Here is a 26,393-nt window from a genome sequence, read left to right as displayed (position 1 = left end):
AAGAGTTAATTTGTGATGAGAAAAGCTAAAGATGAACCAAACTCAATAGAGCTGAACTGAACTAAAATGAGCTGAAATTTTAAGTTCAAAAGAACGGGGCCTAAGTCGCAAATTTTATGCATTTCATTGAGGTTCAGCTTTGTGTTGGCCCTAACAAATTAACAATGGACGGCAAGGCAGGCTATAATAAGAAATCTCAAGTAGGTTAAATTATCATTGAGAAATATAAAGAAACCCGAATTTCGTGCTATTATGACTGCTTTCAATCTGCCATTTCTAATTTCACCCCAGCCTAGCAAGAGTATCAATTAACAAATCAGTTTCAATAACACATTTACAGTAGCAGACTAGCAAGAGTATCAATTAACAGATCAGTAAAGATCAGCCATGGCAAATCGCCTTTGCAGAACAAAAATGACAAAATTCAGCATGCTAATATTCCGGCAGATTGCCAATTTATCAGAGCCTATCGGTCAGCCATAACAGAAACTCATATAGGCCATAATAAACTGTAAATAAATAAATAAAAACTTGATCGCCAACCCGGATATTCCGTACCCAGCTAACTAATTATAAAGAAAATGGGAAAACTGTGAAACTACAAAGAATTGCTGAACTTCAAGCTAACAATAATAATGATGCTATAGAGTATAGACTAAAACATCTTGAGTACACGGCACCATCTTTACGGCATGTCCTTGCAACCGCAACACTGGAACTGTCTACCAAAATATGAATCTCCAATGTGCTTAGGTGAGACGACTCAAGGCGAAGAACAGCAAGAACAAAACTCATTTAGCAGCCCCTGGAATACATTCCTGATAAACTGAGAAAATGTAGAATGGCATATGGAGATAGAGAAGCCATCAAGAAAAGCTAATACGATCTCCATGCCAAGTTAACTACTTCCTCCGTCCCGGTCAATTGTTGTCATTTGGTTTTGGTACAAAGACCAAGGAAAGAGGAGGGGGCCAATTATAAGATGACGAGTGGACCAAATTGAGTGTGAAGGATCAAATTACTCATCAAATGCATTCCTAAAATAGAAAGGACAGCAATTGACTGAGACACCCCAAAGTTGAATAGGACAACAAATGACCGGGACAGAGGGAGTATCTCCATTTGACTTCAGGGATCAAGTCTCAGTTTCGACCATGTTAGATTTATCAAATTATTTTCATATCATGTTAAAAAAAAAAAAAACGGAGTCACCACAGTCAAATGAGGAAAGGGTAGATTAGATGAAATTGGTACAATACATGAACATATTAAAGGCGAAGATGCTCTACCTTATTGTTGACTTGAATCCAGAGGTGTAGGAAGCGTTTAAGATGGAAACTTTCCCATCATGTTGTTGTACATGGAAGAAGAAGAAGAATCATAGTAGTTAGCATTTTGCATGTCTACGGCATAGAGCGACTCATCTCCCTGTTCCTGCTTTGGCCTGATGGGTTTGACATTAGTATCCTCAAATTGCTGCTGCCCCGCATACATGGGTTGAAATGAAGAAAGCATTCTATCGGGATTGGAATAATTAGTAGTAGACTGAGGAGGAAATCCTACTGACAGCGGCATGGAGAGATCCGTCATAGTTGGCATGATACCACTGGTATAACCCGGGTGGTGACTCGGCAAACCATATTGACCATATGGTGTGGTATTAGGTAATGTCGGGTATCTTACTTGATAAAACGGGGGAGCTCCCGCACCAAGAAAGTTTGATCTTAAATAGTCATTACTGCATCCCATTCTCGAATCAAATGGAGGAGGAAGATCTTGAACATGAGGTTCAGGCTTTGGATGAGGATTTCGGTTTAATGGCAAATTGGTGTTTGTATTAGGTGCAGAAGTAGGCAAAGGCCCGGCTCCTGAGTTGGCATGGCTGCTATTTCGCGCAGCTGGTACTTCATGGTTGTGCTTTCCTTCATACGTTGTTATCACAAATTTCAAATTGTGTGAGGCCCTCTCGACATGCTTCCTGACATTACATCCAGCACTAGTGCATTTGTAGTAACTCCTGCATATACGGAGTATATATCGATTAAAATGACCTTAAAGAATGAAATATGCTAATATCTGAAGAAATGAATGAAAAAACGGAAAGTAAAAGTACCTAGGGTTTGGATTTCCCTTGACAACCTTTTGCCCATACTTGCGCCAGCGATACCCATCATCTAGTATATCCACTTCACTCTCTATTTGGACAACTACTCTGGGTGCACGTACAACCCTAGAACCTAAAGTAGTATCGATGTTCCTGGAGAAAAGTCCAAATCAATTCAAAAGTTTCTTTAACGAAAAAGATAAAATATTAGCCAAATAGATGATGATCATCATTGTCATACCTCCGTTTTAAGTCTGGTTCCTTCTCGTCATCATCTCCAGGCAAATTGTTCCCATGTGTGGCAGCATCTTCTTCATCGTCGTCATAATTGGCCAATGTCGATGAGAACTCTGGAGTGCCTGTTGATTCAAGCACACTTAAGGATGTCTTTTCGGGTAAATCAGAAATTTCAGTAATGCCTGATGCTGAGGATAGCCTCTCTAACCCATCAGTTTGCCAGTCTCCCCTGACATCCAGCTGTGTATTTGTCCAGACTGAGCAGCCTTCAGCTTTTACACAAGTGCTACTATCAAACCCCGCCTCTGATGTCTCGTTCAGTGGGAATGCACCAAATGGCGATCTTCGACAGGGTTGTGGCTTAGGATGATTATGGGTATTCTTATAAATGATTTCAGTAATTTGGCCATCAAGAGAACGTTCTACCTTTTTTTTCACTTGACAATTTGGATGTGTGCATTTATAATAACTCCGAGGATATTCACTACCCTTGACCTGTTTCTGTCCATATTTTCTCCAATTGAAACCATCTTCTGTAGTTCTGGCAGAGCCTGCAGATGAAAAACTTTCTTTCTGGTCCTCCTCCAAAGAATAAAGGGTTCCTAAATCATTTTGCATGAAAGTTTTGTTCTTCACAGGCACTTGAGAACAAAGTAATGCATTTGCTCCGGATGGTGGCAATGTAGACGAGTTGGAATTTAGAGTCCGGTCATCTGAAAAGTTTCTGCCAGGTGGCCGAGGAGCACTGCAATTGTGCATGCTTCTTTCATTAGACAGCCCCACAGGAAGTTTAAAGTCCGCTGGTTGTTGCATAGAGGTAAGAGATTGATGATCAATGTGAGCTACCAAATTCTGGCCAAACCACGAAAAACATTATCGATTAAATATTTAGAACTGAAAGTTCATCTTATGCTGAAAAGCAAAAGTACATCTTAATCAACAAGCTACGTTACTAAACACTTCACTTTGGCACGCACCGCGTGTCACACTTCAACAATTTATTTTAAGTCAAAAAATAAATGTGCCAGACGATCCAACACGCATCCACCCGTTTCAGAAACTTTTACTTTACTGTGAGACTCACATACTCAACAAGATAAATGAGTCAACAAAGAATATTCATCTGAGCAGTGAAACAGTGTAACATACTCAACAAGATAAATGAGTCAAACAAAGTATAATTATCTGAGCATTGAAATTACATTTTAGTTTATTTGCAGAGATACCATATGATTTATATCACAGGTAACTATTATAGGTATGAAACATTGACTGCAGTAGCTAATATAGATAATGTATCCCAGTTCATTTAACACTAAGATTGACCAAGCCTGACTCTAGTGCTTGAAATAGTTTGTTGGGACAAACTATGTTCACCAATCCTCCGTTGACTAATACAGAGAATAATGTGGATTTTAAACTAGTGCCTGAATCAGGAAATCAAATGCTTCCTGATGCAACATAAATTGCAGCATCGGAACATCAAGAGATACGGTAGGTGTAGTAAATATCCCGGTGCTACATCACTGAACATGTCAAGGTGCTAAAGTTCGCACATATGCAAGTACCTGATTTTGTACATCACTGAAAGACGCTAGAGAACTGATATCAGTGTGGGCGTTAAACATGGAATATAAACCGCCATCACAATTATAATCTGCATCTCCAGGTAATGATGGAATCATCATTTGACTTTCTCTATCAAATGATGATACTGCAAATGTCCCAGTTGTCGGAGAAAGCTGCAAAATGAGAGAAAGAGCAACGTCAACAGGAAGATAGAAGTCCAGTGTTCATTGATTCAACGACCCGATGGACATAAATGAAATATTCAGCATTCCTAGATTCTACTAACAATATCCTTCACAAGTATGCATTTTTTTTTCAATCAAGCTGTTGTAGAAGCTTCATAAAAGAAAGCCGATTATTGGAGTACAAGCATCTTATGTCATCTTGGCTCGGACATCACAGTTTCATGCCCTAATTTGCTAGGGCATCATGATCATATTTCACTAAATTTACGTCAAGTAATAATATATAAACCCCCTTTTAAGATAGAGGTGTGCCATAGAGAAAGCATCGCATAGACAGTCATATATAATAGTAGAACATCATTCAATCGTTACAATCTCAGCCATTTCAGCATTAGCCCATAAAATCAAAACAATAAAAGGACAGAAAACACCACCTGTGAATTAGGCAGCAAAATCGGGGAATCAAGCAGCAAGTGGGGACTTATACCAGCAGGAATAGTCAAATAAGGCGATTGAGAACAAGGCGAGGGCAATGAGCTACTACTCCTAAACCGGGGCGTGCTAATCTTTTCAGCATTGAACCCACATTTCCTAGCTCTCCTCTCCGCTATACTTTCCCCACGCTTACTCGAACCACTCAATTCATTACTGTCACCATAACCATTAAATGGACTCTCCTTTACCACACCAAAGCTCGAATTTTCAACATTGTTTACATGATCACTAGCACCTAAATTACTCTCTCCACCACTAACAGAATTATCTCTCGATTCATCTAATCCTTCCATGCTTTCCTCCATTTTCATCATATTAACCCTATGTTTCTAGTTTCCACAATAAAACTGTTCCACAAAATCCTACAATTCTCACTTAATGCTACCTTACTGCAGCTAAAATTACCGCGACTTCTGGTTTCCTCTGATTTTCTGAAACACGGAAAAAACAGCTGTGTCAGACGAAAAATTATATCTAATCACCCAAAAAAATTAAAAATTTGTATTGTAAATTTGTAACTGCGTGAATATTCATAAATTCTGACTGATAACCTCCAAATTAAGGCTTTAAAACCTAAAGTGTACCTCAGTGAAGCTGAAATTACTGCAATTTTTCGACAAGATTCTTCGTCTTTGTCAATTTCTTTGAACGAATATCAACAAATACAAAATAATACATTCAACAACAAGAACATTTTTCTGTCAAGTAAATAATCGGTACTTAATTTGTCTGTAATAAATTACAGTAATTAAGCGATGAATTCTAACTAAAAACCTCCAAATTAATGCTAACAGTCAAACCAAAGTAAAAATTACTGCGATTATCGACAAAAATTTTCGCCAATTTCAAAATCATAAAAATATTCAACAACAAATTTTTATCAAGAGATTACTAATACTCTTAGTATCTAAATTACAGTAATTAAGCGATGAATTCAAATCAAACTAATAACATCCAAATTACCGCTAAATAATCATACTAAAGTATACCTTACTGAAGCTTGGAATTACTGCGATTTTCAACAAAATTCTTCGTCTTCGTCAATTTCTGCGAACATTTACAATAACAAGAACAATTTTTTTTCAAGAAATTACTCGATACTTAATTAATATCCAAATTACAGTAATTAAGCAAAGAATTAACGCTAAATAATCACACTAAAGTTACTGCGATTTTCAACAAAATTCGTCAATTTCTGCGAACAATTTCAATTACAAGAACAATTTTTTTCAAGAAATTACTCAATACTTAATAACGTCCAAATTAACGCTAAATAATCAAACTAAACTATACCTTACTGAAGCTTGAATTACTGCGATTTTTCCAGAAAATTCGTCAAATTCTGAAGAACAATTACATATCAACATTTTCAAAATCGGAATTAAGTACTTAATTAGTTTACAAATTAGATTAATTAAGTAAATAATTGATTAATTAAGGTGCGAAAATCGAAATTGATTTTTCGAGTTTCGAAGAAAAAAGAGGAAGGTTTCAGAATTTTTCAGTTCAGTGTTTTTAATTAATTAATTAATTATAATTAACTTTACTAATTACTTAATTAATCAAGTGTTCACACACGCTGCTTGATTTTTTTTTCATTTTTAATGGCGGATTTTCGGAGTTTTCGGAGGTTTAGTTTCCACGTGTTAGAGGTTTAAAGGACTCTTGTTTTTATAATGTACGGATTAAAATCGATAAGTCTCCCTTAAGACGGTATTATCGTACTTGACCCGTCTGAAAATTAAAACGGATATGACCGTATTAAATGAGAATTTTATTTTATTATTTTTTAGGGAATAGAATTTGTGATTTAACACGGATACGGTATGATTTAATTACACGAATTTCTATATACTCCGTATATGATATGAATTTCCATATATATGATACGGTTCTGAATACCGTATCGGGTTAGGGTCAACCAAAAACGAAACCAGGTATACTGTTTCTGCCATGGTTTTTAAAAAAAATAAATTAAAAATTAAAAAAATATTACGGAAGTAAATAATTTAAGAATAATCATATTAATTTGGCCATTTTCTTTTTCCCCAATGCATTTGTATAATGAATATTGAAAATTTTGATTATTTGAACATGTAGCCTATTATTAAATTTAAGTTTATGACGTGCACGGTTTATCCGCGAATGCAAGAAACTGAACACCGAATATCTGAAATCTGTATCCGGGTATGCGAAAACCGGATACGAAAACAACCGTGTATACGGTTAAACCAGGTCAGTTTTGTATCGGCAAATTTCTGAATTTTAAAAACAGTATATACAATACGTTTATACTTGTGTTAATGTCATTTTGTATATTCAAACAATTGAAATGGTGGTGTGCAGGATGTTATAACAAATGCGAGAAAAGATAAAGAAAAAACTTAAAGAAAATAACACAGATTTATGGGGTTCACTTACCGATTAACGATGTGCTAGCTAGCTAAGTTCAAAGGGTGAAAGGGTCCTTCTGTGCTAGTCGTTCAAAGTGGCAACTAACAAACTTAAGGCACAAATACAACACATAATTAAAGGTCTTGAGGCACAGATACAACAGATGAAGGTAGTAGTATATAAGTAACAAAAATTTAATACTTGGTTGCTTGATTAGGTGAGAAATCGTTTATTTTAGTAGTAAGTCTTCTATAAAACGGTTTTACAATAGAACATTGTAACACAACCCGTAAATGACCATGATGCGCTTATTGCAAAACATAGTAGTGGGTGAAAGTTACTTTAAATAGGGTTAGTGGTGTAAAATGCACTTAATTTTACAATAAAAATTATGTAAAACCGTTTTACACAAGAATTTGTGTATTTTTAGGTACATGGCTATCTCACTTCTCTGCTAGTTTTTTTAGTATAAGATCAATGAGATTGTGTATTTGTCGTGTTGCGATTATCCTGTAACAGATAGAAAAATGTCAAAAGTCAATATTATTATAGGACTGTTATCTATGATTAGTGATGAAACGCGTGACAGGATAACTGGATAACATTTATTAGTTGAACAATTAATACAAATACTAAATGCGTAACAAATACTCGTATCCTAATATGTTATATGTTATATCTGTAATATCTTATACTATATTTCGGGTTTTCCCCTCTCTTTTGCCAATATAAGAGAAATAATGTATAATTGAGTTTATTTGGTGTCATGAGTCTCATGTTCTAATTTATCCGCTTTATAATAGTTTCTCCTACATATAAAAAAATAATAGTTTCTCCTACATATAAAAAAATGGACAATGATAGGACGTCACATACAGTATGTGAGAAGGTGATATCGAGATTGGGTACCACCTAGTGACGCCCTATAGCATTGTCCTAAAAAATGCTCATGACCAAAAAAAACTCCCAATTTTGGTAGATTAATGAATTAAATATATACAAGTACAAACAATGCAAGTTGTTCTTATGTCCGTTTGGTATCCCGTCACCCGACTTTCCATGCAATAAGAAAATTAAATAGGATGGGACTTGTAACTTGTCCGTGGTTAGCTATACGATGACATGATACACTCAGAATACCAAAGAATAATGTCCATATACCGAATATCTCAACAAAACTATCAAGTAATTATTTTCCTAAGGGAGCGAATATTAACAACCTTAACAAAGTTAACAAGATTACCCAAATACATAGGATTAATTAAAGGAGATCAAGCAACATGCAATTATACAACTAATAACAAAGTTCCCTCTTATTCGCCCTTATGCGGTAAAATTACTCTTGTTTTTCTTTTACCACCAATTACTACCCCTTAAATGTAGGCATACAACACCACCATATATGGACTTACAAGTAATTTCAGTCCACTACACTACAACTAAGCTTCTTTATAAACCGATTCCGAATCACCAACATCTTCTTCAACGCTCGGAACAATGTCGTCTTTCGTTACGGTGTAACTCGAGGCGGACATCGAGCTACCAACGTTCTCGTCGGAGACGGTATCATCTTTCGTGCTTAAAAGTTCGGCTTTTCGCTTTTTTCTATATTGTTGCCATTTCCGAAGTGACTCGGTAAATCCTTTTTCTCCCGGGAATTTTGACTCGGACGATCTTTCTTCTATTTCGAGAGTGCGGACTACGGGAGCACGTGTAACCGGGTACACTAGTAGCGGCATGAAGAAGTAAACTAGGATTAGAAGTAATAATATGTAGATATATGATGAAGTCCACACGTAGAGCGTCCATCTCCAGTTGTAGATCCATTGTTTTAGTCTAGGCAACTTGGACTCGATTAGGATTTCCGCCTCGTAGAGTTGAGGTAAGTATGAAGTCCTGGCTCGAGGCATTAGAGTAATTACGATGGTTTCCGTGCGTGAATGGACAGTTTCCTTGTAGCTTAGCGCGTTGATGGAGATCATCTGAGTCTCGCGAGTGAGTCCTAGTACAAGAGGTAAGGCCCTTGCAAATGTGCGCATTAGTCGTATAGGATGACTTTGGAACCGTAACATTGATGGTTGACTTGATCTCGCTATTACTTTCCCGTTTGTCGATATGACTTCGGCCACTAGCTGTTAATAATGGAAAAACATGAAGATTAATTAGTACTTAACACTTAGTACAGTATGACGACAGTATGAGCTTATGAGCTTCAATTCACATAAATCAGGAAAAAGAGAAGGGCGGGAGGCCGGGAGCGTGCGCAGGAGAGGGGGAGGGGATTGCTCGCGATATACTTGCTTTTATTATAGTAGAGATAATTGGTGGGTTTTTTGCGTTGTATTTTTGCAATTTATTGGCTGCTTATGTGGTGGTATGAGGGTGCGAGTGGGTTTTTTGCGTTGTATTTTTGCAATTAATTGGCTCCTTATGTGGTGGTAAACTGGTAATCGGGTAATCAGGTGCGAGAGCCTCATCCGATTTCCAGGTCTTTTAACGATGAAAATCTATTTTGTGGGCTTCAAGCCTTCAACAATTATATTTATTTCCTATTTTTTTATTAGATTTAGCAAGAAACGACTTAAACAAGTGTCTTTTTAGCCTTACGAGCAGTGGCGGAACCAGGATTTGAAATTAGGGAAGCAAGTGATGGCATAAAATAACTTGAAAAAACTTTGGAAATTTTAACTAAAACTTTTACTTAAATTAAAAGCATTTTTAGATTTTCTAATTATCTTTTATTTGTAAAAAAAAAAAAAAAAATTACTATCGACGATTGAATAAAAAAAGACTATTATGATTTCAAACAAGCCGCTATGGTGAAATTGGTAGACACGTTGCTCTTAGGAAGCAGTGCGAGAGCATTTCGGTTCGAGTCCGAGTGGCGGCATGGTATCTTAAAAATTATCAAATGAATAATAATGAGAAAGAAAATTTCTTTCATATTTTTTTTAATTGAAGTATTTCTTTTTTATATATGTATAGATAGAGTTTTATATGATATTTTCGACTTTAGAACGTATTTTGACTCATATTTCGTTTTCAACGGTTTCCGTTGTAATTACACTCCATTTGATAACTTTAGTAGTCAATGAAAAAGTATGGCTATATAATTCATTAGAAAAAGGCATGATAGTTACTTTTTTATCGAATTTTAACATCCAAACATATTTAACCTCGTGGCTCCTTTATTACAAAGAAAGATATACTAGTCCAACAAATTGAACAACGCAAATTCTTATTTTAGACAGGCTTTTTTCCCGTCTTGTTCGGCTAAATTGTTGTCATTTTCTTGGCTAAATTGTTGTCATTTTTTAAGAAAATGTAACCATTTAATCCACAAAATACTATAACTAGAGGCGTCACTTTTTACACTGAAAATAACGCCTGAAAATGACATAAAAAACAATGGAAACATGTTATCAGAAAATAACATTGTAAAATGACAACATGTTGCCGTCTGAAATATCAGACGGAAAACAGCCATCTGATTGAACTAAGGCAATAAGGATATGCATGCAAACCTGAAAAACACCAATATCACGATTATACTCCGAATCCGGAACCAAAAGCGAAACCGAAACCCGAAACCTATGACCAACCGGAACCACACCCTTACCACCATCAAACACCACCACTGCCGACGGATTAACCTCAGTATAATCAAAATACAGCTTCTGACTAACCAAAACCGGTTCTTCAACCCAATAATTAACCAAAACAAAACCGGCCACGGCCGAAACCAGTAAAACCAAAAACAACACCATACCTGCATACAACGCACCCAAAACCCCCTGACATACCCTCTTCACGAGCTCCGTCACCGGGTTTTGAGCTTCCTTAAATGAGAAGCTGCTGGTGAAGAGGTTGGTTAAGGTGTTTGGTAACCAGTTTATTAGTTGCATTATTATTCCTTCTTCTTTATATGATGAAGGATTATTACTGTAACTTTGTTCATCCATTTGCAGAAAAATTAAGGTAAGAAAAGCTTGATAGTAATGGTGAAAATGATGAGGATAATTGTGAAGAGGTTGTGTGTCAAATCAATGGAGGTTGTTGTAAATTGTAATGCTGAAATACTGACATGTGTTGGCAGGAGTCTTATGTGTGAGTGTTCTTTTGCATGCAGTTCAGTTTTTTTAATGTTTTGTTTTAGACCGTCTTAAATTTAAAACGGTTTTTACTTTAAGACTGGTCGGGTTAAAGAATCTTGAGTGATTCTTGACCCTGAACTGGCCCAGTATCAATGTCAGGTCCGGTCCGGTCAGGTCATAGACTGGTCAACTGGGCCGTGGTTAAAGAGGACCCAAGAGGCTGGTCAAGGCGGGCCAGGCCGGCCAGGCCGGTTTGTATAAATGGCCTGTTTCACATGAGGAGGTGGGGGGTTAGCATAGGCGATCCTCCGAACAAAGGAAAATCACAAATTCTCATTGAAGACGGGCATATCGGTCACAAGCTGAAGACGGGTCGAGTAATACCCGATAGATAAGACAAAAGCAGAATGCTAGCTCCGCCTACAGCCTACCCATGGCTTATTGATGAACCATTTTGCTCAAAAAAAAGGTACCAAGAAAACAATGGACACACATTTCATCTTCAAATAGCTTCTATTGAGGTCTCAAAACAAAGACCGAGACGGAAAGAGTACTAGTTTACAACCAAAATAGAACATCAGGCAAAATTCATGACAACCTGCAATCTTGATTATTCAACCAGTGAATCAGTGATCCTGCTACAAGACCAATGTGAAAGAACATAAGCAGCATAGGAGAAAAGAACAAAAGATCTTAGACCTAAATCAGCCTGTGAATGGTCTCCATATCGACGGCTTCCTTGAGTGTGCCGTTTTCAACATGGTCCCACCATTTGTACATGAAGTTATCCACAACGAGTCTGAACCAGGGCGATAACTTTATACCGTCTTCCCCTGCATCTGCTTTACGGCATATCTCCTTGAGCTCTTCTCGGTTCACGTACTTGATGTCAGCAACTTCATCGGGGTTGGGGTTGGCTGTTACGTCTTTCACTATGAATAGTAGGTAGTCCACTGCAATATGGACCGAAATTTAAATTAGAGTTTATAAGAAAGTTTGTTCATTGAGGAAAATAAAATCGCTCGTGATAGATACTCTAACACACACCATCCTAGATAAAGGCTCGGTTTTTCATTCTTCCACAGTTTCATTACAACTAACAATTCGGCAATGAATCAAACAATTTTGGATAAAAAAAAATACTCGAGATATTATCAGAAGCGTGTAAGAAAAAGACGAGAACAAAAGGGGTAAAAGAATATTATTACATTCATGCTCTCCCCATTTCCCATCTGATGGTGCTTTGTACAGCATGCGACCAAGTGGAGTGAATTGATCAACGGGCACATCTTCAGCCTTGATACCGAGTTCATCCAGAAGCTTTCTTTGTGCAGCATTCCTCACACCTAATAATAAAAGTTAGAGTCGAGATGTGCTTAATATACGGAGTAATTAATAAACTAAATTTGTATTAAGGTCAAGTTTAGTACCAAGGACATCCTCCTGGATCAACTCAGACTCACGGTACAGGGGATGACTGCAGCAGGTATTGGTCCAGACCAGCGGGAAAGTTACCTTTGTGGCGGAACGTTGCTGTAAAGAGAATGGAAAGTTACTAGGGTTAATTATAAAGATCAAAGCTCGACACCAGAGATAATCAAAAGCATCAAAAGTTCAAGATATCCCCATTGAATGTGGGCGAGGCCGCAAGGGCAAAGTCCTGAATAGCATTGTTATTTCTTTTCAAGATTATGTTATGGCCTATGGCCCATTGGGGTATCTATTTTTTATTCCTTTATTTCGGAGCATGTTATGAGTACCTAATATCCACTAAAAAAATTGGAGAGCGGGTGTGTCAGGGCCAAAGTCTCTTGTGAAGCGTGGCTAACGCAACACAAAACATGAAAAAAAAATGCAAGAGATAAGAAGAGAAAAAATATTTGACATCAATTCAATTTAAGCCCAATACTTCAATCCTTTTCTTACTCATGATTAAAATTGTGGATTAATGAATTCCTAACCGCCCGACACCAAACTATATACTCCCTCTGCCCCAGTCATTTGTTGTCCTATTCCATTTTGGGGTGTCTCAGTCAATTGTTGTTCTTTCTATTTTAAGAATGAACTTGAAGAGCAATAAGATCATTCACACTCAATTTAGTCCACTTGTCATTTAGTAATTGGCTCCCTCCTCTTTCCTTGGTCTTTGTGCCAAAACCAAAGGACAACAAATTACCGGGACGGAGGGAGTACTTACATAGTTACACAGCCAGTTTAACTTGGTATATATGAAGCAGATCACAAACCTGAAGCAGTAGTTCATATTTTGAGTTAAATAGAAATACACTGAAAGCTCTGTGGAGTGCCTTTCCTGCATTGATGGTCTCCATCAGGTGACCTGTGTGGAAATAAACACAAATAATAAGTAGAAACAAACTGACGAAAAAGCATAAATTCAACATGAACTCATCATTATACTGCTGTTTGAATGGAAGGATTTGGAAGAAAGGGGAGGGGAGCAATTTCCATTGATCGGTTAGTAACCTAAGGCGGGAGGCAAAATGGAGGGTATCAAATTTACTATGTTCACCTCATCTCAAAAACCAGGTCTAATAAGATTTTTCCAGTTTAACGATGCAACCCACAACCGTAAAGCATAAGGAAAACTATAAACCGGGAAAGTGCTCTATATCCACAATTTAATGGCTTAACATATGGCATTGCTGAGCAATGCAAAGCTAAAACTAATTCTTTGTTAGGATGGGAGGGTTTGGGTAGAAAGGGAGGGGGAGGGAAAACGAAAGGGAACAATTTCGCTTTTTTGGTTAGCAAAGTTAGGTTCGAGGATAATCGAGGAAACCGTATTCTTCCATACAAGACAAATTAAATTCCATCTAATATAGGCACGATTTGGAAGTAAACACCATGCTCCATTCTCACTGCTTTAGACTGGCAAATTGTGTGGTAAGGACTTCGGCCAGACAATTTAGGAACTTCATCTACAACAGTTACCCCTAGAGTTTCCACCGGTATACCTCAAAAACCCGTTCTCATCTTCATATTCCAAAAGTTAACACCGATATGTATAGTAACGACTTCAGTCCTCAGAGAAGTTAGTCTAAGTAACATGATAATTGGACAGGTAAAATATCAGGAATATCATCCTATCTAAAAGACCAGCAATTTTAGCTGGACTATGAACCCAGTTTTAACACAACGCGAAAATCATGGCTGATTTCAATCAATGAACAAGACACATCTATAAACTCTATGAGCAGTTGAAATACTCACAGTTGTACTTGCTATCATGACCAACAACATTATCACTCTCATCAACCAAAATACACCTGCAATACGGTTAATAAAAGTAAAAATCAGAATATCAAGAAATAAAAGAGTAGAATACCCTATATAGATTTTGAATCTAATTGCAGGAATATCCAGAGAAAAAAAAGGCACCCGATTCTAGCAAGAAAATCTATGTTCAAAACTAAAAAGACTAGAATTTAATCGATATACGAGCAAATCATTCAGTCATGAAATAAGTGTGGCTGTGTGAGCACTGCCAGCTAAGGCAAGTGCTTAAATGGCTTCCTTACTTACTGATTCCGAATCACCAAGAGACCGAAAACAAATGAAATGAAATGAAATGAAATGCAAACAATCACTTGCGACAATAAAACTCCTCTAAAGATACCGTTGATGTCACGAATCCAAAGAATCATCAAGGCTTAAAGTGTGACATAATATCATTGAATAATGATGGCAACAAAATTCATAAAAGATCACATTTTTTACGGCATATATATGAGATTTCCTTGATGCAAAACTGTATTTAACAACCATCACAATATCATGACCTTGAGAGTGAGAAAGATAGCAGATTTACAGGGCTATAGATTTCATAAGATACTCACATTGACTTCCATTCAACCGTTTTAACTTTTAACTCACCAAAAATTCGCAAATAACATAGAAATATCACTCAAAAGGTTCGTCTTTTATAAATTTGAGTATAAATTTCCTGTATACATTCAACAAATAACGGCAGCAGCAATTACCAACACAGGTATAAATGATTCTCATACTGTTAGGGAAGCGCCCTGAACACATACAAGATCAGTAACATGGCTATAATTCAATTGATCTCTTATAACACGGGTTTACACTAATATTGTATAATACTGATCCCACCAACATAGATTAAGGCCGCCTTACACAAGAATAATACCCCAAACTCATGTAAACCATCTTTTATGTCATTGACTAAACAACTATAAATATTTCTCATACAAAAGATCAAAATCTCCAGCTGACAAAAACAGCACATTTACCATAACCCCAGATAAATATTGTGTAAAACGAATCCATTTATACAAACATCATAATAATAAGGCGGTTTTAGAAAGGATTAAAGATGGATAGTGGGTGTTTGGAGCGTATTAGTAGCGAGTTTTGAGACTTTGAGGGTCTGTTTGGATAGGAGGATTTGGAGGGAAAGAGAGGGGAGGGAAAGGAAGGGATGATAAATCCTTTGTTTGGTTAGCAAAATGGCGGTGGAGGGATTTTGAGGGGGGGGGGGGGAAATGAATCCCTCCACTTCCCCACTCCAAGCCAAATTATTTCCTCTCCAACAAAGGCAAGATTTGGAGGGAAAATGACCTCCTCCATTCTCCCTCCCCTTCCCTTCCATCCCTTTCTCTTCCCTCCTTCTCCCTCCCCTCCTTTTCTCTCCACTTTTGTTATCCAAACACACCCTGAGGGTTTGTTTGGATGGAAGGATTTGGAGGGAAAGGAAAGAGAGGGAGAATAGGGGATTTGAAATCCCTTGTTTGGATAGCAAATAAGAGTGGAGAGAAATGAATGGGGAGCGATTTGGAGGGATCCATTTTCCCTCTGCCAAGACAAATTAAAATCCTTCCACCATTGCAAAGATTTGGAGGGAAATTGTATCCAAACATCCACTGTCTATTCAACCTCCCCTTCTCTTTCCTCCCTTTCCCTTCCCTCTTTCCCTCTCCCCTCCCTTTCCCTCCTCATTTGGTATCCTTGGGGTTGGATAGGAAAAAAGGAGGGAAAGGGAGGGGAGGGGGAAGGAGGGAAGGGAAAGGAAGGGGAGGGGGAATGGAGTGTGGGTGTTTGGATACAATTTTCCTCCAAATCTTGCCTATTGTGGAGAGATTTTGATTAGGCTTGGAGGAGGGAAATTGAATCCCTCCAAATCCCTCCTCATCCATTTCCCTCCACCCTCATTTGCTATCCATACAAGGGATTTTAAATCCCCTACTCTCCCTCTCTTTCTTTTCCATCCAAATCACTCTACACACACCCTGAGTGAAGTACTTACAGAAATTCTGATGAGGGTCGAGTCACTTTGGAATCGAGTGTACCAAATAAATCCGCTTTACTAACTTCTTGTATAAGACCGTTTTACACGAGAATTTATATAACAAACATTTAAAACAACAATCAAATCAACCAATTAAAAACAAATCAAACAAAACTAACCAAAACCCAGATACAAAAACACAACAAAAACTCAAAAAAATACAAAAGATTCAAACTTTATAATAATAAAAATAAATAAATAAATAAGTATTCACTCACTCATCTTCAAACATGAGTCTTCTTTGAACAGCATCCATGGTTGCATCAACAGTTGTATCTCCCATTGTAAAGGTGGCAAGAGATCGAACAAATGAAGAAGATGATGAAGATTTAAGAGATAAAGATGAAAAAGATGAAGAAATAGAGAGAGAATTAGGAATAAAAGATGAAGAAAAAAGAGGTTTATGAAAGATAGACAAAGGTGAAGGGGTGTGATTAAATATATAGGAAGAGGTGGCCATTAATTTAAGTGTAATAGATGCCATTATTTTTGGATTTCACTAGTGCTACTACTTGTTGGGACGACGATGACAATATACTAAAACTAGATTATGATTTAGGAGTATGATACAATGAATCAATATGATCATTTGGTGACTTTGAAATCTTAAAGTTAATTGTGCAGGGTGATAATTTAATCGGCTATGTGTTATTAACTCGATTGGAGGTACCTGACAAATTCCATGGGAAATTTCTAGTATTATCAGGGATGTAAAATTAGACCTTCATTTTTTCGATGAAGTGATAATTAAGCATTGCTTTCGTGAAGCCAACAAGGTTGTTGACTTCATGGCTTCTATTGGACATTCATGTCCAACTCTTTCGAGGTTGTTTGATAGCCGGTGGCTTCAACTTACCTCCATCATTCGAAAAGATGGGATAGGTTGGTCCTACCTTAAAGGATCAACCTAGTTTTCTTACCTAATCAAAAAAAAAAAAATATGATCATTTGGTCTCTCTTGTGGGTCGGGTATGTGTTGTTTGACTCGTTTTAACTTTTAAGTTTAACACGGAATTATTGGTCTTACAAAAAAATCTGTATCTGATCGTGGTAATATATTTTGGACTGTTGGCTTAGCCGATAAAGTCATAGTAGTATGTTGTACTCTCTCTGTCCTGGACAATTGTTGTTCTTTGGTTTTGGCACAAAAATCAAGGAAAGAGGAAGGAGCCAATTGTTAGATGACAAGTGGATTAAATTGCGTGTGAATGATCAAATTGTTCATCAAATGCATTACTAAAATAGAAAGGACAATAATTGACTAAGACACCCCAAAATGAAATAGGATAACAAATGACCGGGAGGGAGTAATAATAAACTGGGTAACTGAGCTCAAAGTCCTCTCAACATAACGTTCGTTCTTGTGACTTTCTTTGCAACAAAATAAATTATACACAGAATATAATTTTACTGTTTTACAAAAGTATCAACTTTCTAAAATATAATACATGAAGATGATAAACACATATAGAGTATGATATACTCTCTCCGTTCGGTCATTTGCTTACCTATTTCATTTTTTGGTGTCTCGTTCAATCGTTTACCTTTCTATTTTGGGAATGCCTTTAATGCACAATTGGAACCTATACACTCAAGTTGGTTCATTTGTCATCCAATAACTGACTCTCCCCTTTTTTAATTTCTTGGTCTTTGTGTTAAAATCAATGGTAAACAATTGACAGGGATGGAGGGAGTACAACAGATGGCTTGTGTTCTTTTGCCGTTAATTTTTAGTAGAAAATAAACCGAAAGCTTTAAATGTTTAGTTGAAAATTGTACTCCGTATATTGTTTACAAAAAGCTTTAGCGAAGATAGCGATACAAATGTACTTTTCTTTTTCTTTATGCACCAATTAAGAAAAAGATTAGTGAAACTCATTTCTTTAGGAAATATATTTACAATTTCATTTTTTATATTATAGTAATTCAGATCTCTTAACCTTTATAGAGATTTTATTGCATAATCTAGTCACGTTTGATTTACTAAAACGGGAAGAAAATTAAGGATGATAATTAACAAGTCCTATTTAAGTTAATGAAAATCGAAGAAAATTAAAATGAAATGAAATGAAAATGGATACAATTCAAATTACTTTGGTTGACACCAAGACGACTTTGAAGACACTTTGATAAATTTAATAGACAATTCAAACCAAGTTTTCACATAACAACATTGTATCTAAAGATTTTGAGTATCATCAATCCATCATACACAAAAAAACAAATCTGAAGTTGTGCTGGCATGAAGATTGTTTAATTAGATCATTGATATTGTTAATTCTGTAATATATACTCTCTCCGTTTAAATCATTTATTTAACTTTAACTAAAATACCCCTCATAAATAATAATAAAAAAAAATAGGGAAAATGCACGCGTGTCCTTGAAGTTTCGATTTTTGCCTGAAATACCCAATTTTTTGTTTCGGAAAACTTTAAGAGACTATAACTCGTGTCTACGAGTTCAAAAAGTGATAATTTTTCTTTACAAAAAGTGATAATTATTTCTTATTTTGATTTCTTATTCTATGCTTAGTGGGCATAGGTTAAAAAATCTCATATAATACATGAAGATGATAAACACATATAGAGTATGATATACTCTCTCCGTTCGATCATTTGCTTACGTATTTCATTTTTTTGGTGTCTCGTTCAATCGTTTACCTTTTCTATTTTGGGAATACCTTTGATGCACAATTTGAACCTACACACTCAGCCACTAAGGTTGGTTCATTTGTCATCCAATAACTGACTCTCCCCTTTTTAATTTCTTGGTCTTTGTATTAAAATCAATGGTAAACAATTGACAGAGATAGAGGGAGTACAAGTAGGGGTGCTAACGAGCCGAGCCGAGCCCGAGCTTGGCCTTGCTCGGCTTGTGCTCAAGAACCAAAACTCGAGCTCGAGCCGATCTCGAGCTTAGCCGAGCTTGAAAAAAATGTGCTCGTTATAAAGCTTGCGAGCTTTAACGCGAGCTCGAGCCAAATTCGAGCCCAAATCGAGCCTATATAAAACTGTTTATTTTTTTTATTTTTTTTCTTTCAATATTTTCAATAATAAGGCTCAAGGGTTATATCTAAAAATATTTGGCAAATCAGCGAGACATTTGATATGTGTGATACAAAAATATAATTATGATGAAATATTTTTATAAAATATAAGTAATATCTTATGTAATCACACAAATTCGAGCTGCTCGCGAGCTTTTCGAGTCGAGCCAGCCTTTGCTCGGCTTGACTCATTAAGCTCTCGAGCCGTGTCCGAGCCCGAGCCGAGCTCGCACGAGCCGAGCTTTGACCGAGCCTTGACCGAGCCGATCTCGAATTGCTTGCGAGCTGTCTCATCTCATTAACACCCCTAAGTACAACAGATGGCTTGTGTTCTTTTGCTGTTAATTTTTAGTAGAAAATAAACCGAAAGTTTTAAATGTTTAGTTGAAAATTGTACTCCGTATATTGTTTACAAAAAACTTTAGCAAAGATAGTGATACAAATGTACTTTTCTTTTTCTTTATGCACCAATTAAGAAAAAGATTAGTGAAACTATTTTCTTTAGGAAATATATTTACAATTTCTTTTTTTATGTTATTGTAATTCAGATCTCTTAACCCTTATAGAGATTTTGTTGCATAATCTAGTCACGTTGTTTGATTTATTAAAATAGGAAGAAAAATGAGGATGACAATTTGACATGTTTTATTTGAGTTAATGAGAAGCGAAGAAAACTGAAATAAAATGAAAATGGATACGATCTAAATTATTTCGTACTTCGGTTGATACCGAGACGACTTTGAAGCAGTGGCGGTTATGGAGGGAGTGTAGAGGATGCACCCGCACCCCCTTTGTTAAAAAATAAGTATAATTTTGTGTATTTAGGAGATCTATTAGGTGTTGTTTGGCCTAGTTTATGTGAAATAACTTTTACTTTCTAGAATGAGTTTTTTCATAAACTACTTTTTGAAAAAGTTGTGGTTGTTTGGCCTAACATTTGTAAAAGTAGTTTCTTAATAAATTGATGTGTTTGGCCTACTACTGCTTTTTAGTTTTTTTTTTAGTTTCCATAATTCTAAGAGTTTTTGGGAGAAGTAGAAGCAGAAACATCAATTTGGTGTTTCTGTTTCTAGTAGCTTTTTATTAACTTTTGACTTTTCAAAAGTAGTTTTTTATCTCCCTAAATTATAGTGTTTGACCCAGCTTCTACTTTTACAATTAGAAAAGCACTTAGAAAGCTTGGCCAAACACCTCCTTAATTATGTTGGTTTAGTGGTTGTGTGTAGTTTTTCTTTGTTCAAGGTCATGGATTCGATACTTCTACTAAACATTTTCTATTCAATGTTTTTTTTTACCATTTGTGTTATGTATATTTTTCTCAATCACACAAGAAATTTTATGTTAGAACCAGATTTCTAATTATATAAACATAAATTCGCAACTTTCGTAATTTCGTTAATTTTTTTTTTTTTTTTTTTTTGACAACAAGCGCTGAATAACTTACATTATTTCAAATATTACAAGGTAAGCTATTCGACTAGGTAACACCAGAGACTTACCCACCAAATCTAGTGTTACCAAGCCAAGTCTAAAGATTACATAAACATGAAAAACGATAACAGCAGCCAGAAGAGCAACAAGGACATGATGGTGAATGCAAGCGAAAGAGCCATGGGCCGTAGAACGAGCTTCATGAACACGGAAGACCTCCAAAATTCGCCGATACAGACGAGCCGCAGAGTGACAATAGCAAGGTGTACTTACAATCTTGCGAAAAGATTGTAGAAAGACAATGTGGTGAGCAAGACGACTAAGTCCGCCCCCGATGGAGATAAAACTCCTACACCTTAGAGATTGAACCCTTTGATCGTAGGACCAACAAACAAAGAAATCCGACATGCAATGTCCAACACGACCACGAACCCAAAGGGACAGGACACCCACGCTCAAAGTCAGGTGCGAATACACCATAACCCTAGTTGGAAAAAGAGACATGGCCCAACGAGCCACCCCAAAGATTAAGGGACAGGACACCCATAACCCACAAGCTGTTATTATTATAAACAAAAGCATAGAATAAAATAACAGCATGAGATAAAAGACAAAGGCCACCGAAGCCATTCAATCCAACGCCACAACCAACCCACCTTAGACCAAACCGAACTCACCTCAAAAACGAGTCCAACACCAACACTAACCCACACCGGTCAAGACCACAGCGAAACATAACAACATCCAGGGCAGACCAAGGAACAACCCGCCAACGCCACAGAACCCAAACGCCCAACGATGACCACAAGAATCCCAAACGAAAACCCGACAACATCACCAAAAAAAGACAAACAAGCAACCCCACTCAGAGACAGAGACCTAGACATGACAAAAACCACGCACAAGGACTCAGAAACACTACACCGAAACCCGTTTCACCAACCTGCACCTCCCAGGACCACCGTCAAACAACCAAACAACCTACCAGACCCAAAACAACACAGACGCACAAGAGAGGTGAAGGAAAAGGGACCGAAAGGTGGGGGGAATGGGGGGATCACCAAAACAGACCCAAAACACGCCCTCTAGGAGCCACAGACAGATGAGCTACACTCATCGACTCACACAGAAAAACATACAGAGAGAACCAACCAAGAGGTGGGGGGAGTGGGGGGATCACCTCAGGGATGGAACCGAAAGCGACGGTGACAGGACAAGGTGACGGAAGGGCGGAGACGAAAGTGCACCAAGACTCAACGCGAAGGGAAAAACACAACCCAAAGGTCGAAAACGACCTAAACGCAAAGAAAGGCACCTTATCGGGGGCGGGGGAGGACCCCAGGGGCCGAGAAAAACACCTCACAGACGCAAGCACGAGCGAAGAAGCAAGGAAAGAGGGTATCGTTGGGGAAAAAGCGGACCACCAGGCAACCACCACAAACAACCCCCATACACACCCAAGAACAACCCCGGATCAAGAAACAACCCGATGAATAGCCGTGAAATCCAAAGAGACCGATTGTCAGATCAGTGAAGGGGAGACAAAGCCGATGAGACGGACGACCGCCGGAGATGGGCCAAAAGAAGACCCCATCTCCGGCGGAAGGGTGGCAGCAAGTGGGAGGTTAGGGTAAGGATGGAGGCGGAGGCTCAAAGAAAATTAGGTTTTTGGATTTGGGGGTTTTTTGAGAGAAAGAGGGAAGTTGATTTTTAGAGAGAGAGCGTCTTCAGAAGGAATATTTAATTTTTAATTTCGTTAATTTTTAACCCCGTTGATACACAAGAAAACAAATCTGAATTTGTGCTGGCATGAATATTGTTTAGATCGTTGATTTGTTAATTGTGTAAAAGTGTAGCAATCAACAACAAATAATAATGAGCATTATAATAAACCAAAGCATGAACAAGTGATCTGGAATTTTTGGCTGTTCTATATCCCAATTAATTGATGATCGGATGCACTCATGCACCACACTTTGCATATTTCTCCCGTGATTTAGCTCGTGAGCCACGAGGGTCATATTTTGTTAACTATGGTATATTTTTACACAAATTCTAATTGAAGACGGGCATATCCGTCACAAGCTGAAGACAGGTCAAGTAATACCCAAAATAGGCATGATGCTTTTGTCTTATCTACCCATGTGGGAATTACTTGACCCATTTTCAGCTTGTGACGGATATGTCCGTCTTCAATGAGACTTGCTGGTATTTGTATTGTCGTTTTAGAAAAGATATAAATGGTTTCTCTATTGTATTGTCGCTTTACATTTTCCATAAACTTTGTAAAATAATACGGAGTGATAATTTTCAATTAAAACTTGCTAAGGAAAAAAAGGCAAAAAATGTTTCACTAAGAATCGGTAATTTTTCATAACTCATGTAAACTTCGAGAGAAATAAAATAATCTTGTGACACCTTAATTATCTACTTGACCAATATGTATTGGCGCGAACCTTCTTAAATTCATCCATCCATTCGACATGTGTCAGTCTGTCAGATGCCTAAATAGAAGTAGACCTGACCATTTGAGTGGGGTAAGCCGACTTGCACATGATCCATGTTTTTTACAGGCCGCCCCATGCCGGTCTAGAGTCAAAGATTTACAGGGCTTGTCCCTGGCTCAACCCATCCACATCACCCGATATATGGACATGCGGTGCCCGAGCCAACCCGATCCATTCTACCCCGGCGCGCTGTTTCAGGTTAGGTGAATTACATCCGACTCGATTTGTGGCAAGGTCTACCTATAGCCTAGAAACACATCAAAATTATAGCTGGCAAAAGTGACCCGGCCCCATAAGTTTGATCAAGGACTTGAAAATGACCCGAAAAGTGTGTCCCGAACTCGACTCGGTAGATCAAAACTGTCCTGACTCGAAATGGTTTATTTATAGGAAAATCTTAAACCCCGAAACGACCTACAATGACCCGACCTGAAATGACCTGACCCAAAGATAACCCGTCCTTAAATGACCCAATAATTTTAACAAGAAAACGACCCAACCCAATTCCGACCCGAATATGGGCTCAATACGGAATTGTTTCAGGATCATATACACGGGCTACAATTTCATTATCAAACTAAAAAGCCCAAAAAATAAAACAAAACTCTGATATTTCCCATTTGCAAGGTTCACCATAACTGCAGTGAAACAGCAAACACTGAAGAACTTGAAAGAGGGAAAAATTAGTTAAACAAAAAAAAATGTGGAAAGATAAACCAACTGGAATTAAGATCCTTTGGGTTTGGACCATTGGAACTGCTGTTGGTAAAATCTAATTCCTTTAACATCTGTTATAATTGCATTTTTCTATTATATCTTTTTTTGTCGAGTCAAAGCGTAGTTTGTAGACTATCACGTATATCTAAGCGTGTTTCCGTCTTTTATTTAAAAAATTGAAATGTGGGTGAAGGTTGATTTTTGTTTTTTTAATTTGTGATTGCAGTATTGTTTTCAACTGTGACAAGGACTAGGGTCCGTGATATGGAGAAATTTATCAATGAATCTGATCAACAGCAACAGCAACAACAGCAGTACAAAGATGGAGTATCTGCTGAGGTTGATTCTGGTATGATTGATGGTTCTTCATTCCCCTCTGGTGATAATATCATTAGGGATGACTAATGATCTCTTGCTGTTGTTTTCCGGGTTTCGGGTTTAGGGTTTTAGATTTGTTTGCAGGGATAATAAATGATCTTTTGCTGTTGTTTTTCCGGGTTTAGGGTTTTGGGTTTTAGATTTGTTTGCTGGGTTACTTGGTTTTCTTACAGAAAATTGTAAGTGGATCTTGGAAAAGTATGTGTTTGATGTGTTAGACTTGTTACTTGTATGCTGAATTGTTGTTTTGTTGGAATAAAGTTGAGATTTTGCACATTTGTGTTGTGGATTGTTGTTGCTGGTTAAGGTTTGAAGTGTTTTGTGAGGTGGTGTGTGATGAACAATGCTGTCGAGTGTCGACGTTCTCTTTTCGACCTTTGCTAACCTTCTCCACACCTGTCAATAGGCTAGTACTCCCTCTGTCCCGGTCCTTTGTTGTCCTTTTCCATATTAGGGTGTCTCAGTGAGTTGTGAGTTGTTGTCCTTTCGATTTTAAGAATGAACTTGATGAACAATTTGATCATTCACACTCAATTTGTTCCACTTGACATTTAGTAATTGGCCCCCTTCCTCTTTCCTTGGTCTTTGTGCCAAAACCAAAGGACAACAATTGACCGGGACGGAGGGAGTACTATATATTCTGCCCGCTTGTTACCAATTACAGGTGACAAAACAAATTGTATTTTAGTGGTGTAGTAGAGGAGAAGGTTGGTAGCATCGTTCTGGTCTTGTGGATTCTCGACTGAGGTGTCTACGATAGCATATGTAGTGTTAAATGTTTGTTCTGAATGAAATGTTGAAATGTTCCTCTTGCGATTACATTGATTTTGCCATTTTGTTTATGGGGTACTTTGAGAGTTGGCCCAGTTGAGCATTGTATACTGTCGTACTGCAAATCATATGAGTTTAGTTTGAGTTCTTTGCTATTTAGCGGGAAATAGACTAAAAAAGACACTTTGTTGGAGTTCGAGATGGAGTTTATGTATGCGAAAGGAAGGGTAGTATTAATGGTCTCAAGGGAGGTGCAAAAAGATGTTGACGATGTTATGTATGATGAACGAGCATTAGCGGACATCTGAAGGTGGCACGAAGAGGTGTTGGGAGTATAGTTTTAATGATAAAACTTTTGAAGACCGATATCCGGGGAGTGGGTGTGATGTGACTGTGTGACTCTTAAACGTAAGGATTTCAATTGAGTCCGATATCAAAGGATAAAGAGGTGGACGTAGCAGGTATGAAATCCGAGCTTTAGCAAACGATGAAGGTGACACGAAGAGATAGATACTAGGGAGCTTTATTCTGATTGATAGTGGGACTCGTGAGGAATGCAGGACTGCAGGCAAATCCAGGTGGTTGTGGGATGCACTGCTCCTTGAGTCGGATGCATACTTCGACTGAGTTGCTCTTTCTTGTTTGTTAGTAAGCTGCTAATTCTTTCAAATCAGTCAGCTATAAACTGAGCAGAACTGCAGAAAGTGTTAAGAAAACTAGATCTACGGATCTTTAAGATGCTTTGACTGAGTTCTGGTTTGCGCTTGGTTGATGAGGTAAATGGTGGCTAACCACGTCTCACCTATTGCAATCTTTGCACTGTGGTTATGGTCGGAATTTTATAAGCCTCAGTAATTCAGCATATAGTATTCTGCTGACATTGCGGCAGAATAAGAAGATTTTCAGGCCCCGATTTGGCTGAATTAGAGGAATTGGAGCAAATGCTGAAGCGGTTTCCGTGCTCTCTAGTTTAGACCTTGTAAATCTGGCCCAATCTGTATTTATCCAACCCAAACCCAAACCCGAATCAATCATGGAAGAACCAAAAGAAGACCTGTACTTGGATGGGCTCAGTCCGAAAAACGCGCGCCAGATTCTAAATGAACCCTACAACAGCGAATCAATCATGGAAGA

At 37.5% G+C, this 26,393-nt stretch overlaps 4 protein-coding genes across 4 annotated transcripts; 1 reads left to right on the top strand and 3 right to left on the bottom strand.

Annotated features, from left to right (window-relative positions):
• Nucleotides 1–366: 366 nt before the first annotated feature.
• LOC141646683 (WRKY transcription factor SUSIBA2-like) lies at nucleotides 367–6,166 on the bottom strand. Its single transcript, XM_074454587.1, has 9 exons — nucleotides 5,884–6,166; nucleotides 5,747–5,785; nucleotides 5,580–5,637; nucleotides 4,530–5,021; nucleotides 3,910–4,083; nucleotides 2,346–3,193; nucleotides 2,114–2,257; nucleotides 1,290–2,017; nucleotides 367–805 (listed from the first exon to the last, which is right to left on the bottom strand). Exons 4-8 carry the CDS (start codon nucleotides 4,902–4,904, stop codon nucleotides 1,327–1,329), a joined length of 2,232 nt encoding a protein of 743 aa, XP_074310688.1. The 5' UTR covers nucleotides 4,905–5,021; nucleotides 5,580–5,637; nucleotides 5,747–5,785; nucleotides 5,884–6,166; the 3' UTR covers nucleotides 367–805; nucleotides 1,290–1,326.
• Nucleotides 6,167–8,176: 2,010 nt separating this feature from the next.
• On the bottom strand, nucleotides 8,177–11,054 carry LOC141646684 (seipin-1). Its single transcript, XM_074454588.1, has 2 exons — nucleotides 10,509–11,054; nucleotides 8,177–9,116 (listed from the first exon to the last, which is right to left on the bottom strand). The coding sequence occupies exons 1-2, from the start codon at nucleotides 10,944–10,946 to the stop codon at nucleotides 8,424–8,426; spliced, it is 1,131 nt and encodes a 376-aa protein (XP_074310689.1). The 5' UTR covers nucleotides 10,947–11,054; the 3' UTR covers nucleotides 8,177–8,423.
• A 518-nt stretch (nucleotides 11,055–11,572) lies between these two features.
• On the bottom strand, nucleotides 11,573–16,990 carry LOC141646670 (isopentenyl-diphosphate Delta-isomerase I-like). The gene is made up of 6 exons (XM_074454565.1): nucleotides 16,626–16,990; nucleotides 14,310–14,365; nucleotides 13,325–13,416; nucleotides 12,509–12,611; nucleotides 12,287–12,424; nucleotides 11,573–12,031 (listed from the first exon to the last, which is right to left on the bottom strand). The coding sequence occupies exons 1-6, from the start codon at nucleotides 16,889–16,891 to the stop codon at nucleotides 11,778–11,780; spliced, it is 909 nt and encodes a 302-aa protein (XP_074310666.1). The 5' UTR covers nucleotides 16,892–16,990; the 3' UTR covers nucleotides 11,573–11,777.
• Nucleotides 16,991–23,998: 7,008 nt separating this feature from the next.
• Nucleotides 23,999–24,764, top strand: LOC141646668 (uncharacterized). Its single transcript, XM_074454564.1, has 2 exons — nucleotides 23,999–24,158; nucleotides 24,337–24,764. The coding sequence occupies exons 1-2, from the start codon at nucleotides 24,095–24,097 to the stop codon at nucleotides 24,513–24,515; spliced, it is 243 nt and encodes an 80-aa protein (XP_074310665.1). The 5' UTR covers nucleotides 23,999–24,094; the 3' UTR covers nucleotides 24,516–24,764.
• The last annotated feature ends 1,629 nt before the right edge of the window (nucleotides 24,765–26,393 follow it).

This window comes from Silene latifolia, chromosome 3 (assembly GCF_048544455.1).
Source record: "Silene latifolia isolate original U9 population chromosome 3, ASM4854445v1, whole genome shotgun sequence".
In the NCBI taxonomy this organism is placed as follows: domain Eukaryota; kingdom Viridiplantae; phylum Streptophyta; class Magnoliopsida; order Caryophyllales; family Caryophyllaceae; genus Silene; species Silene latifolia.
This window is presented reverse-complemented; position numbering and strand designations above follow the sequence as displayed.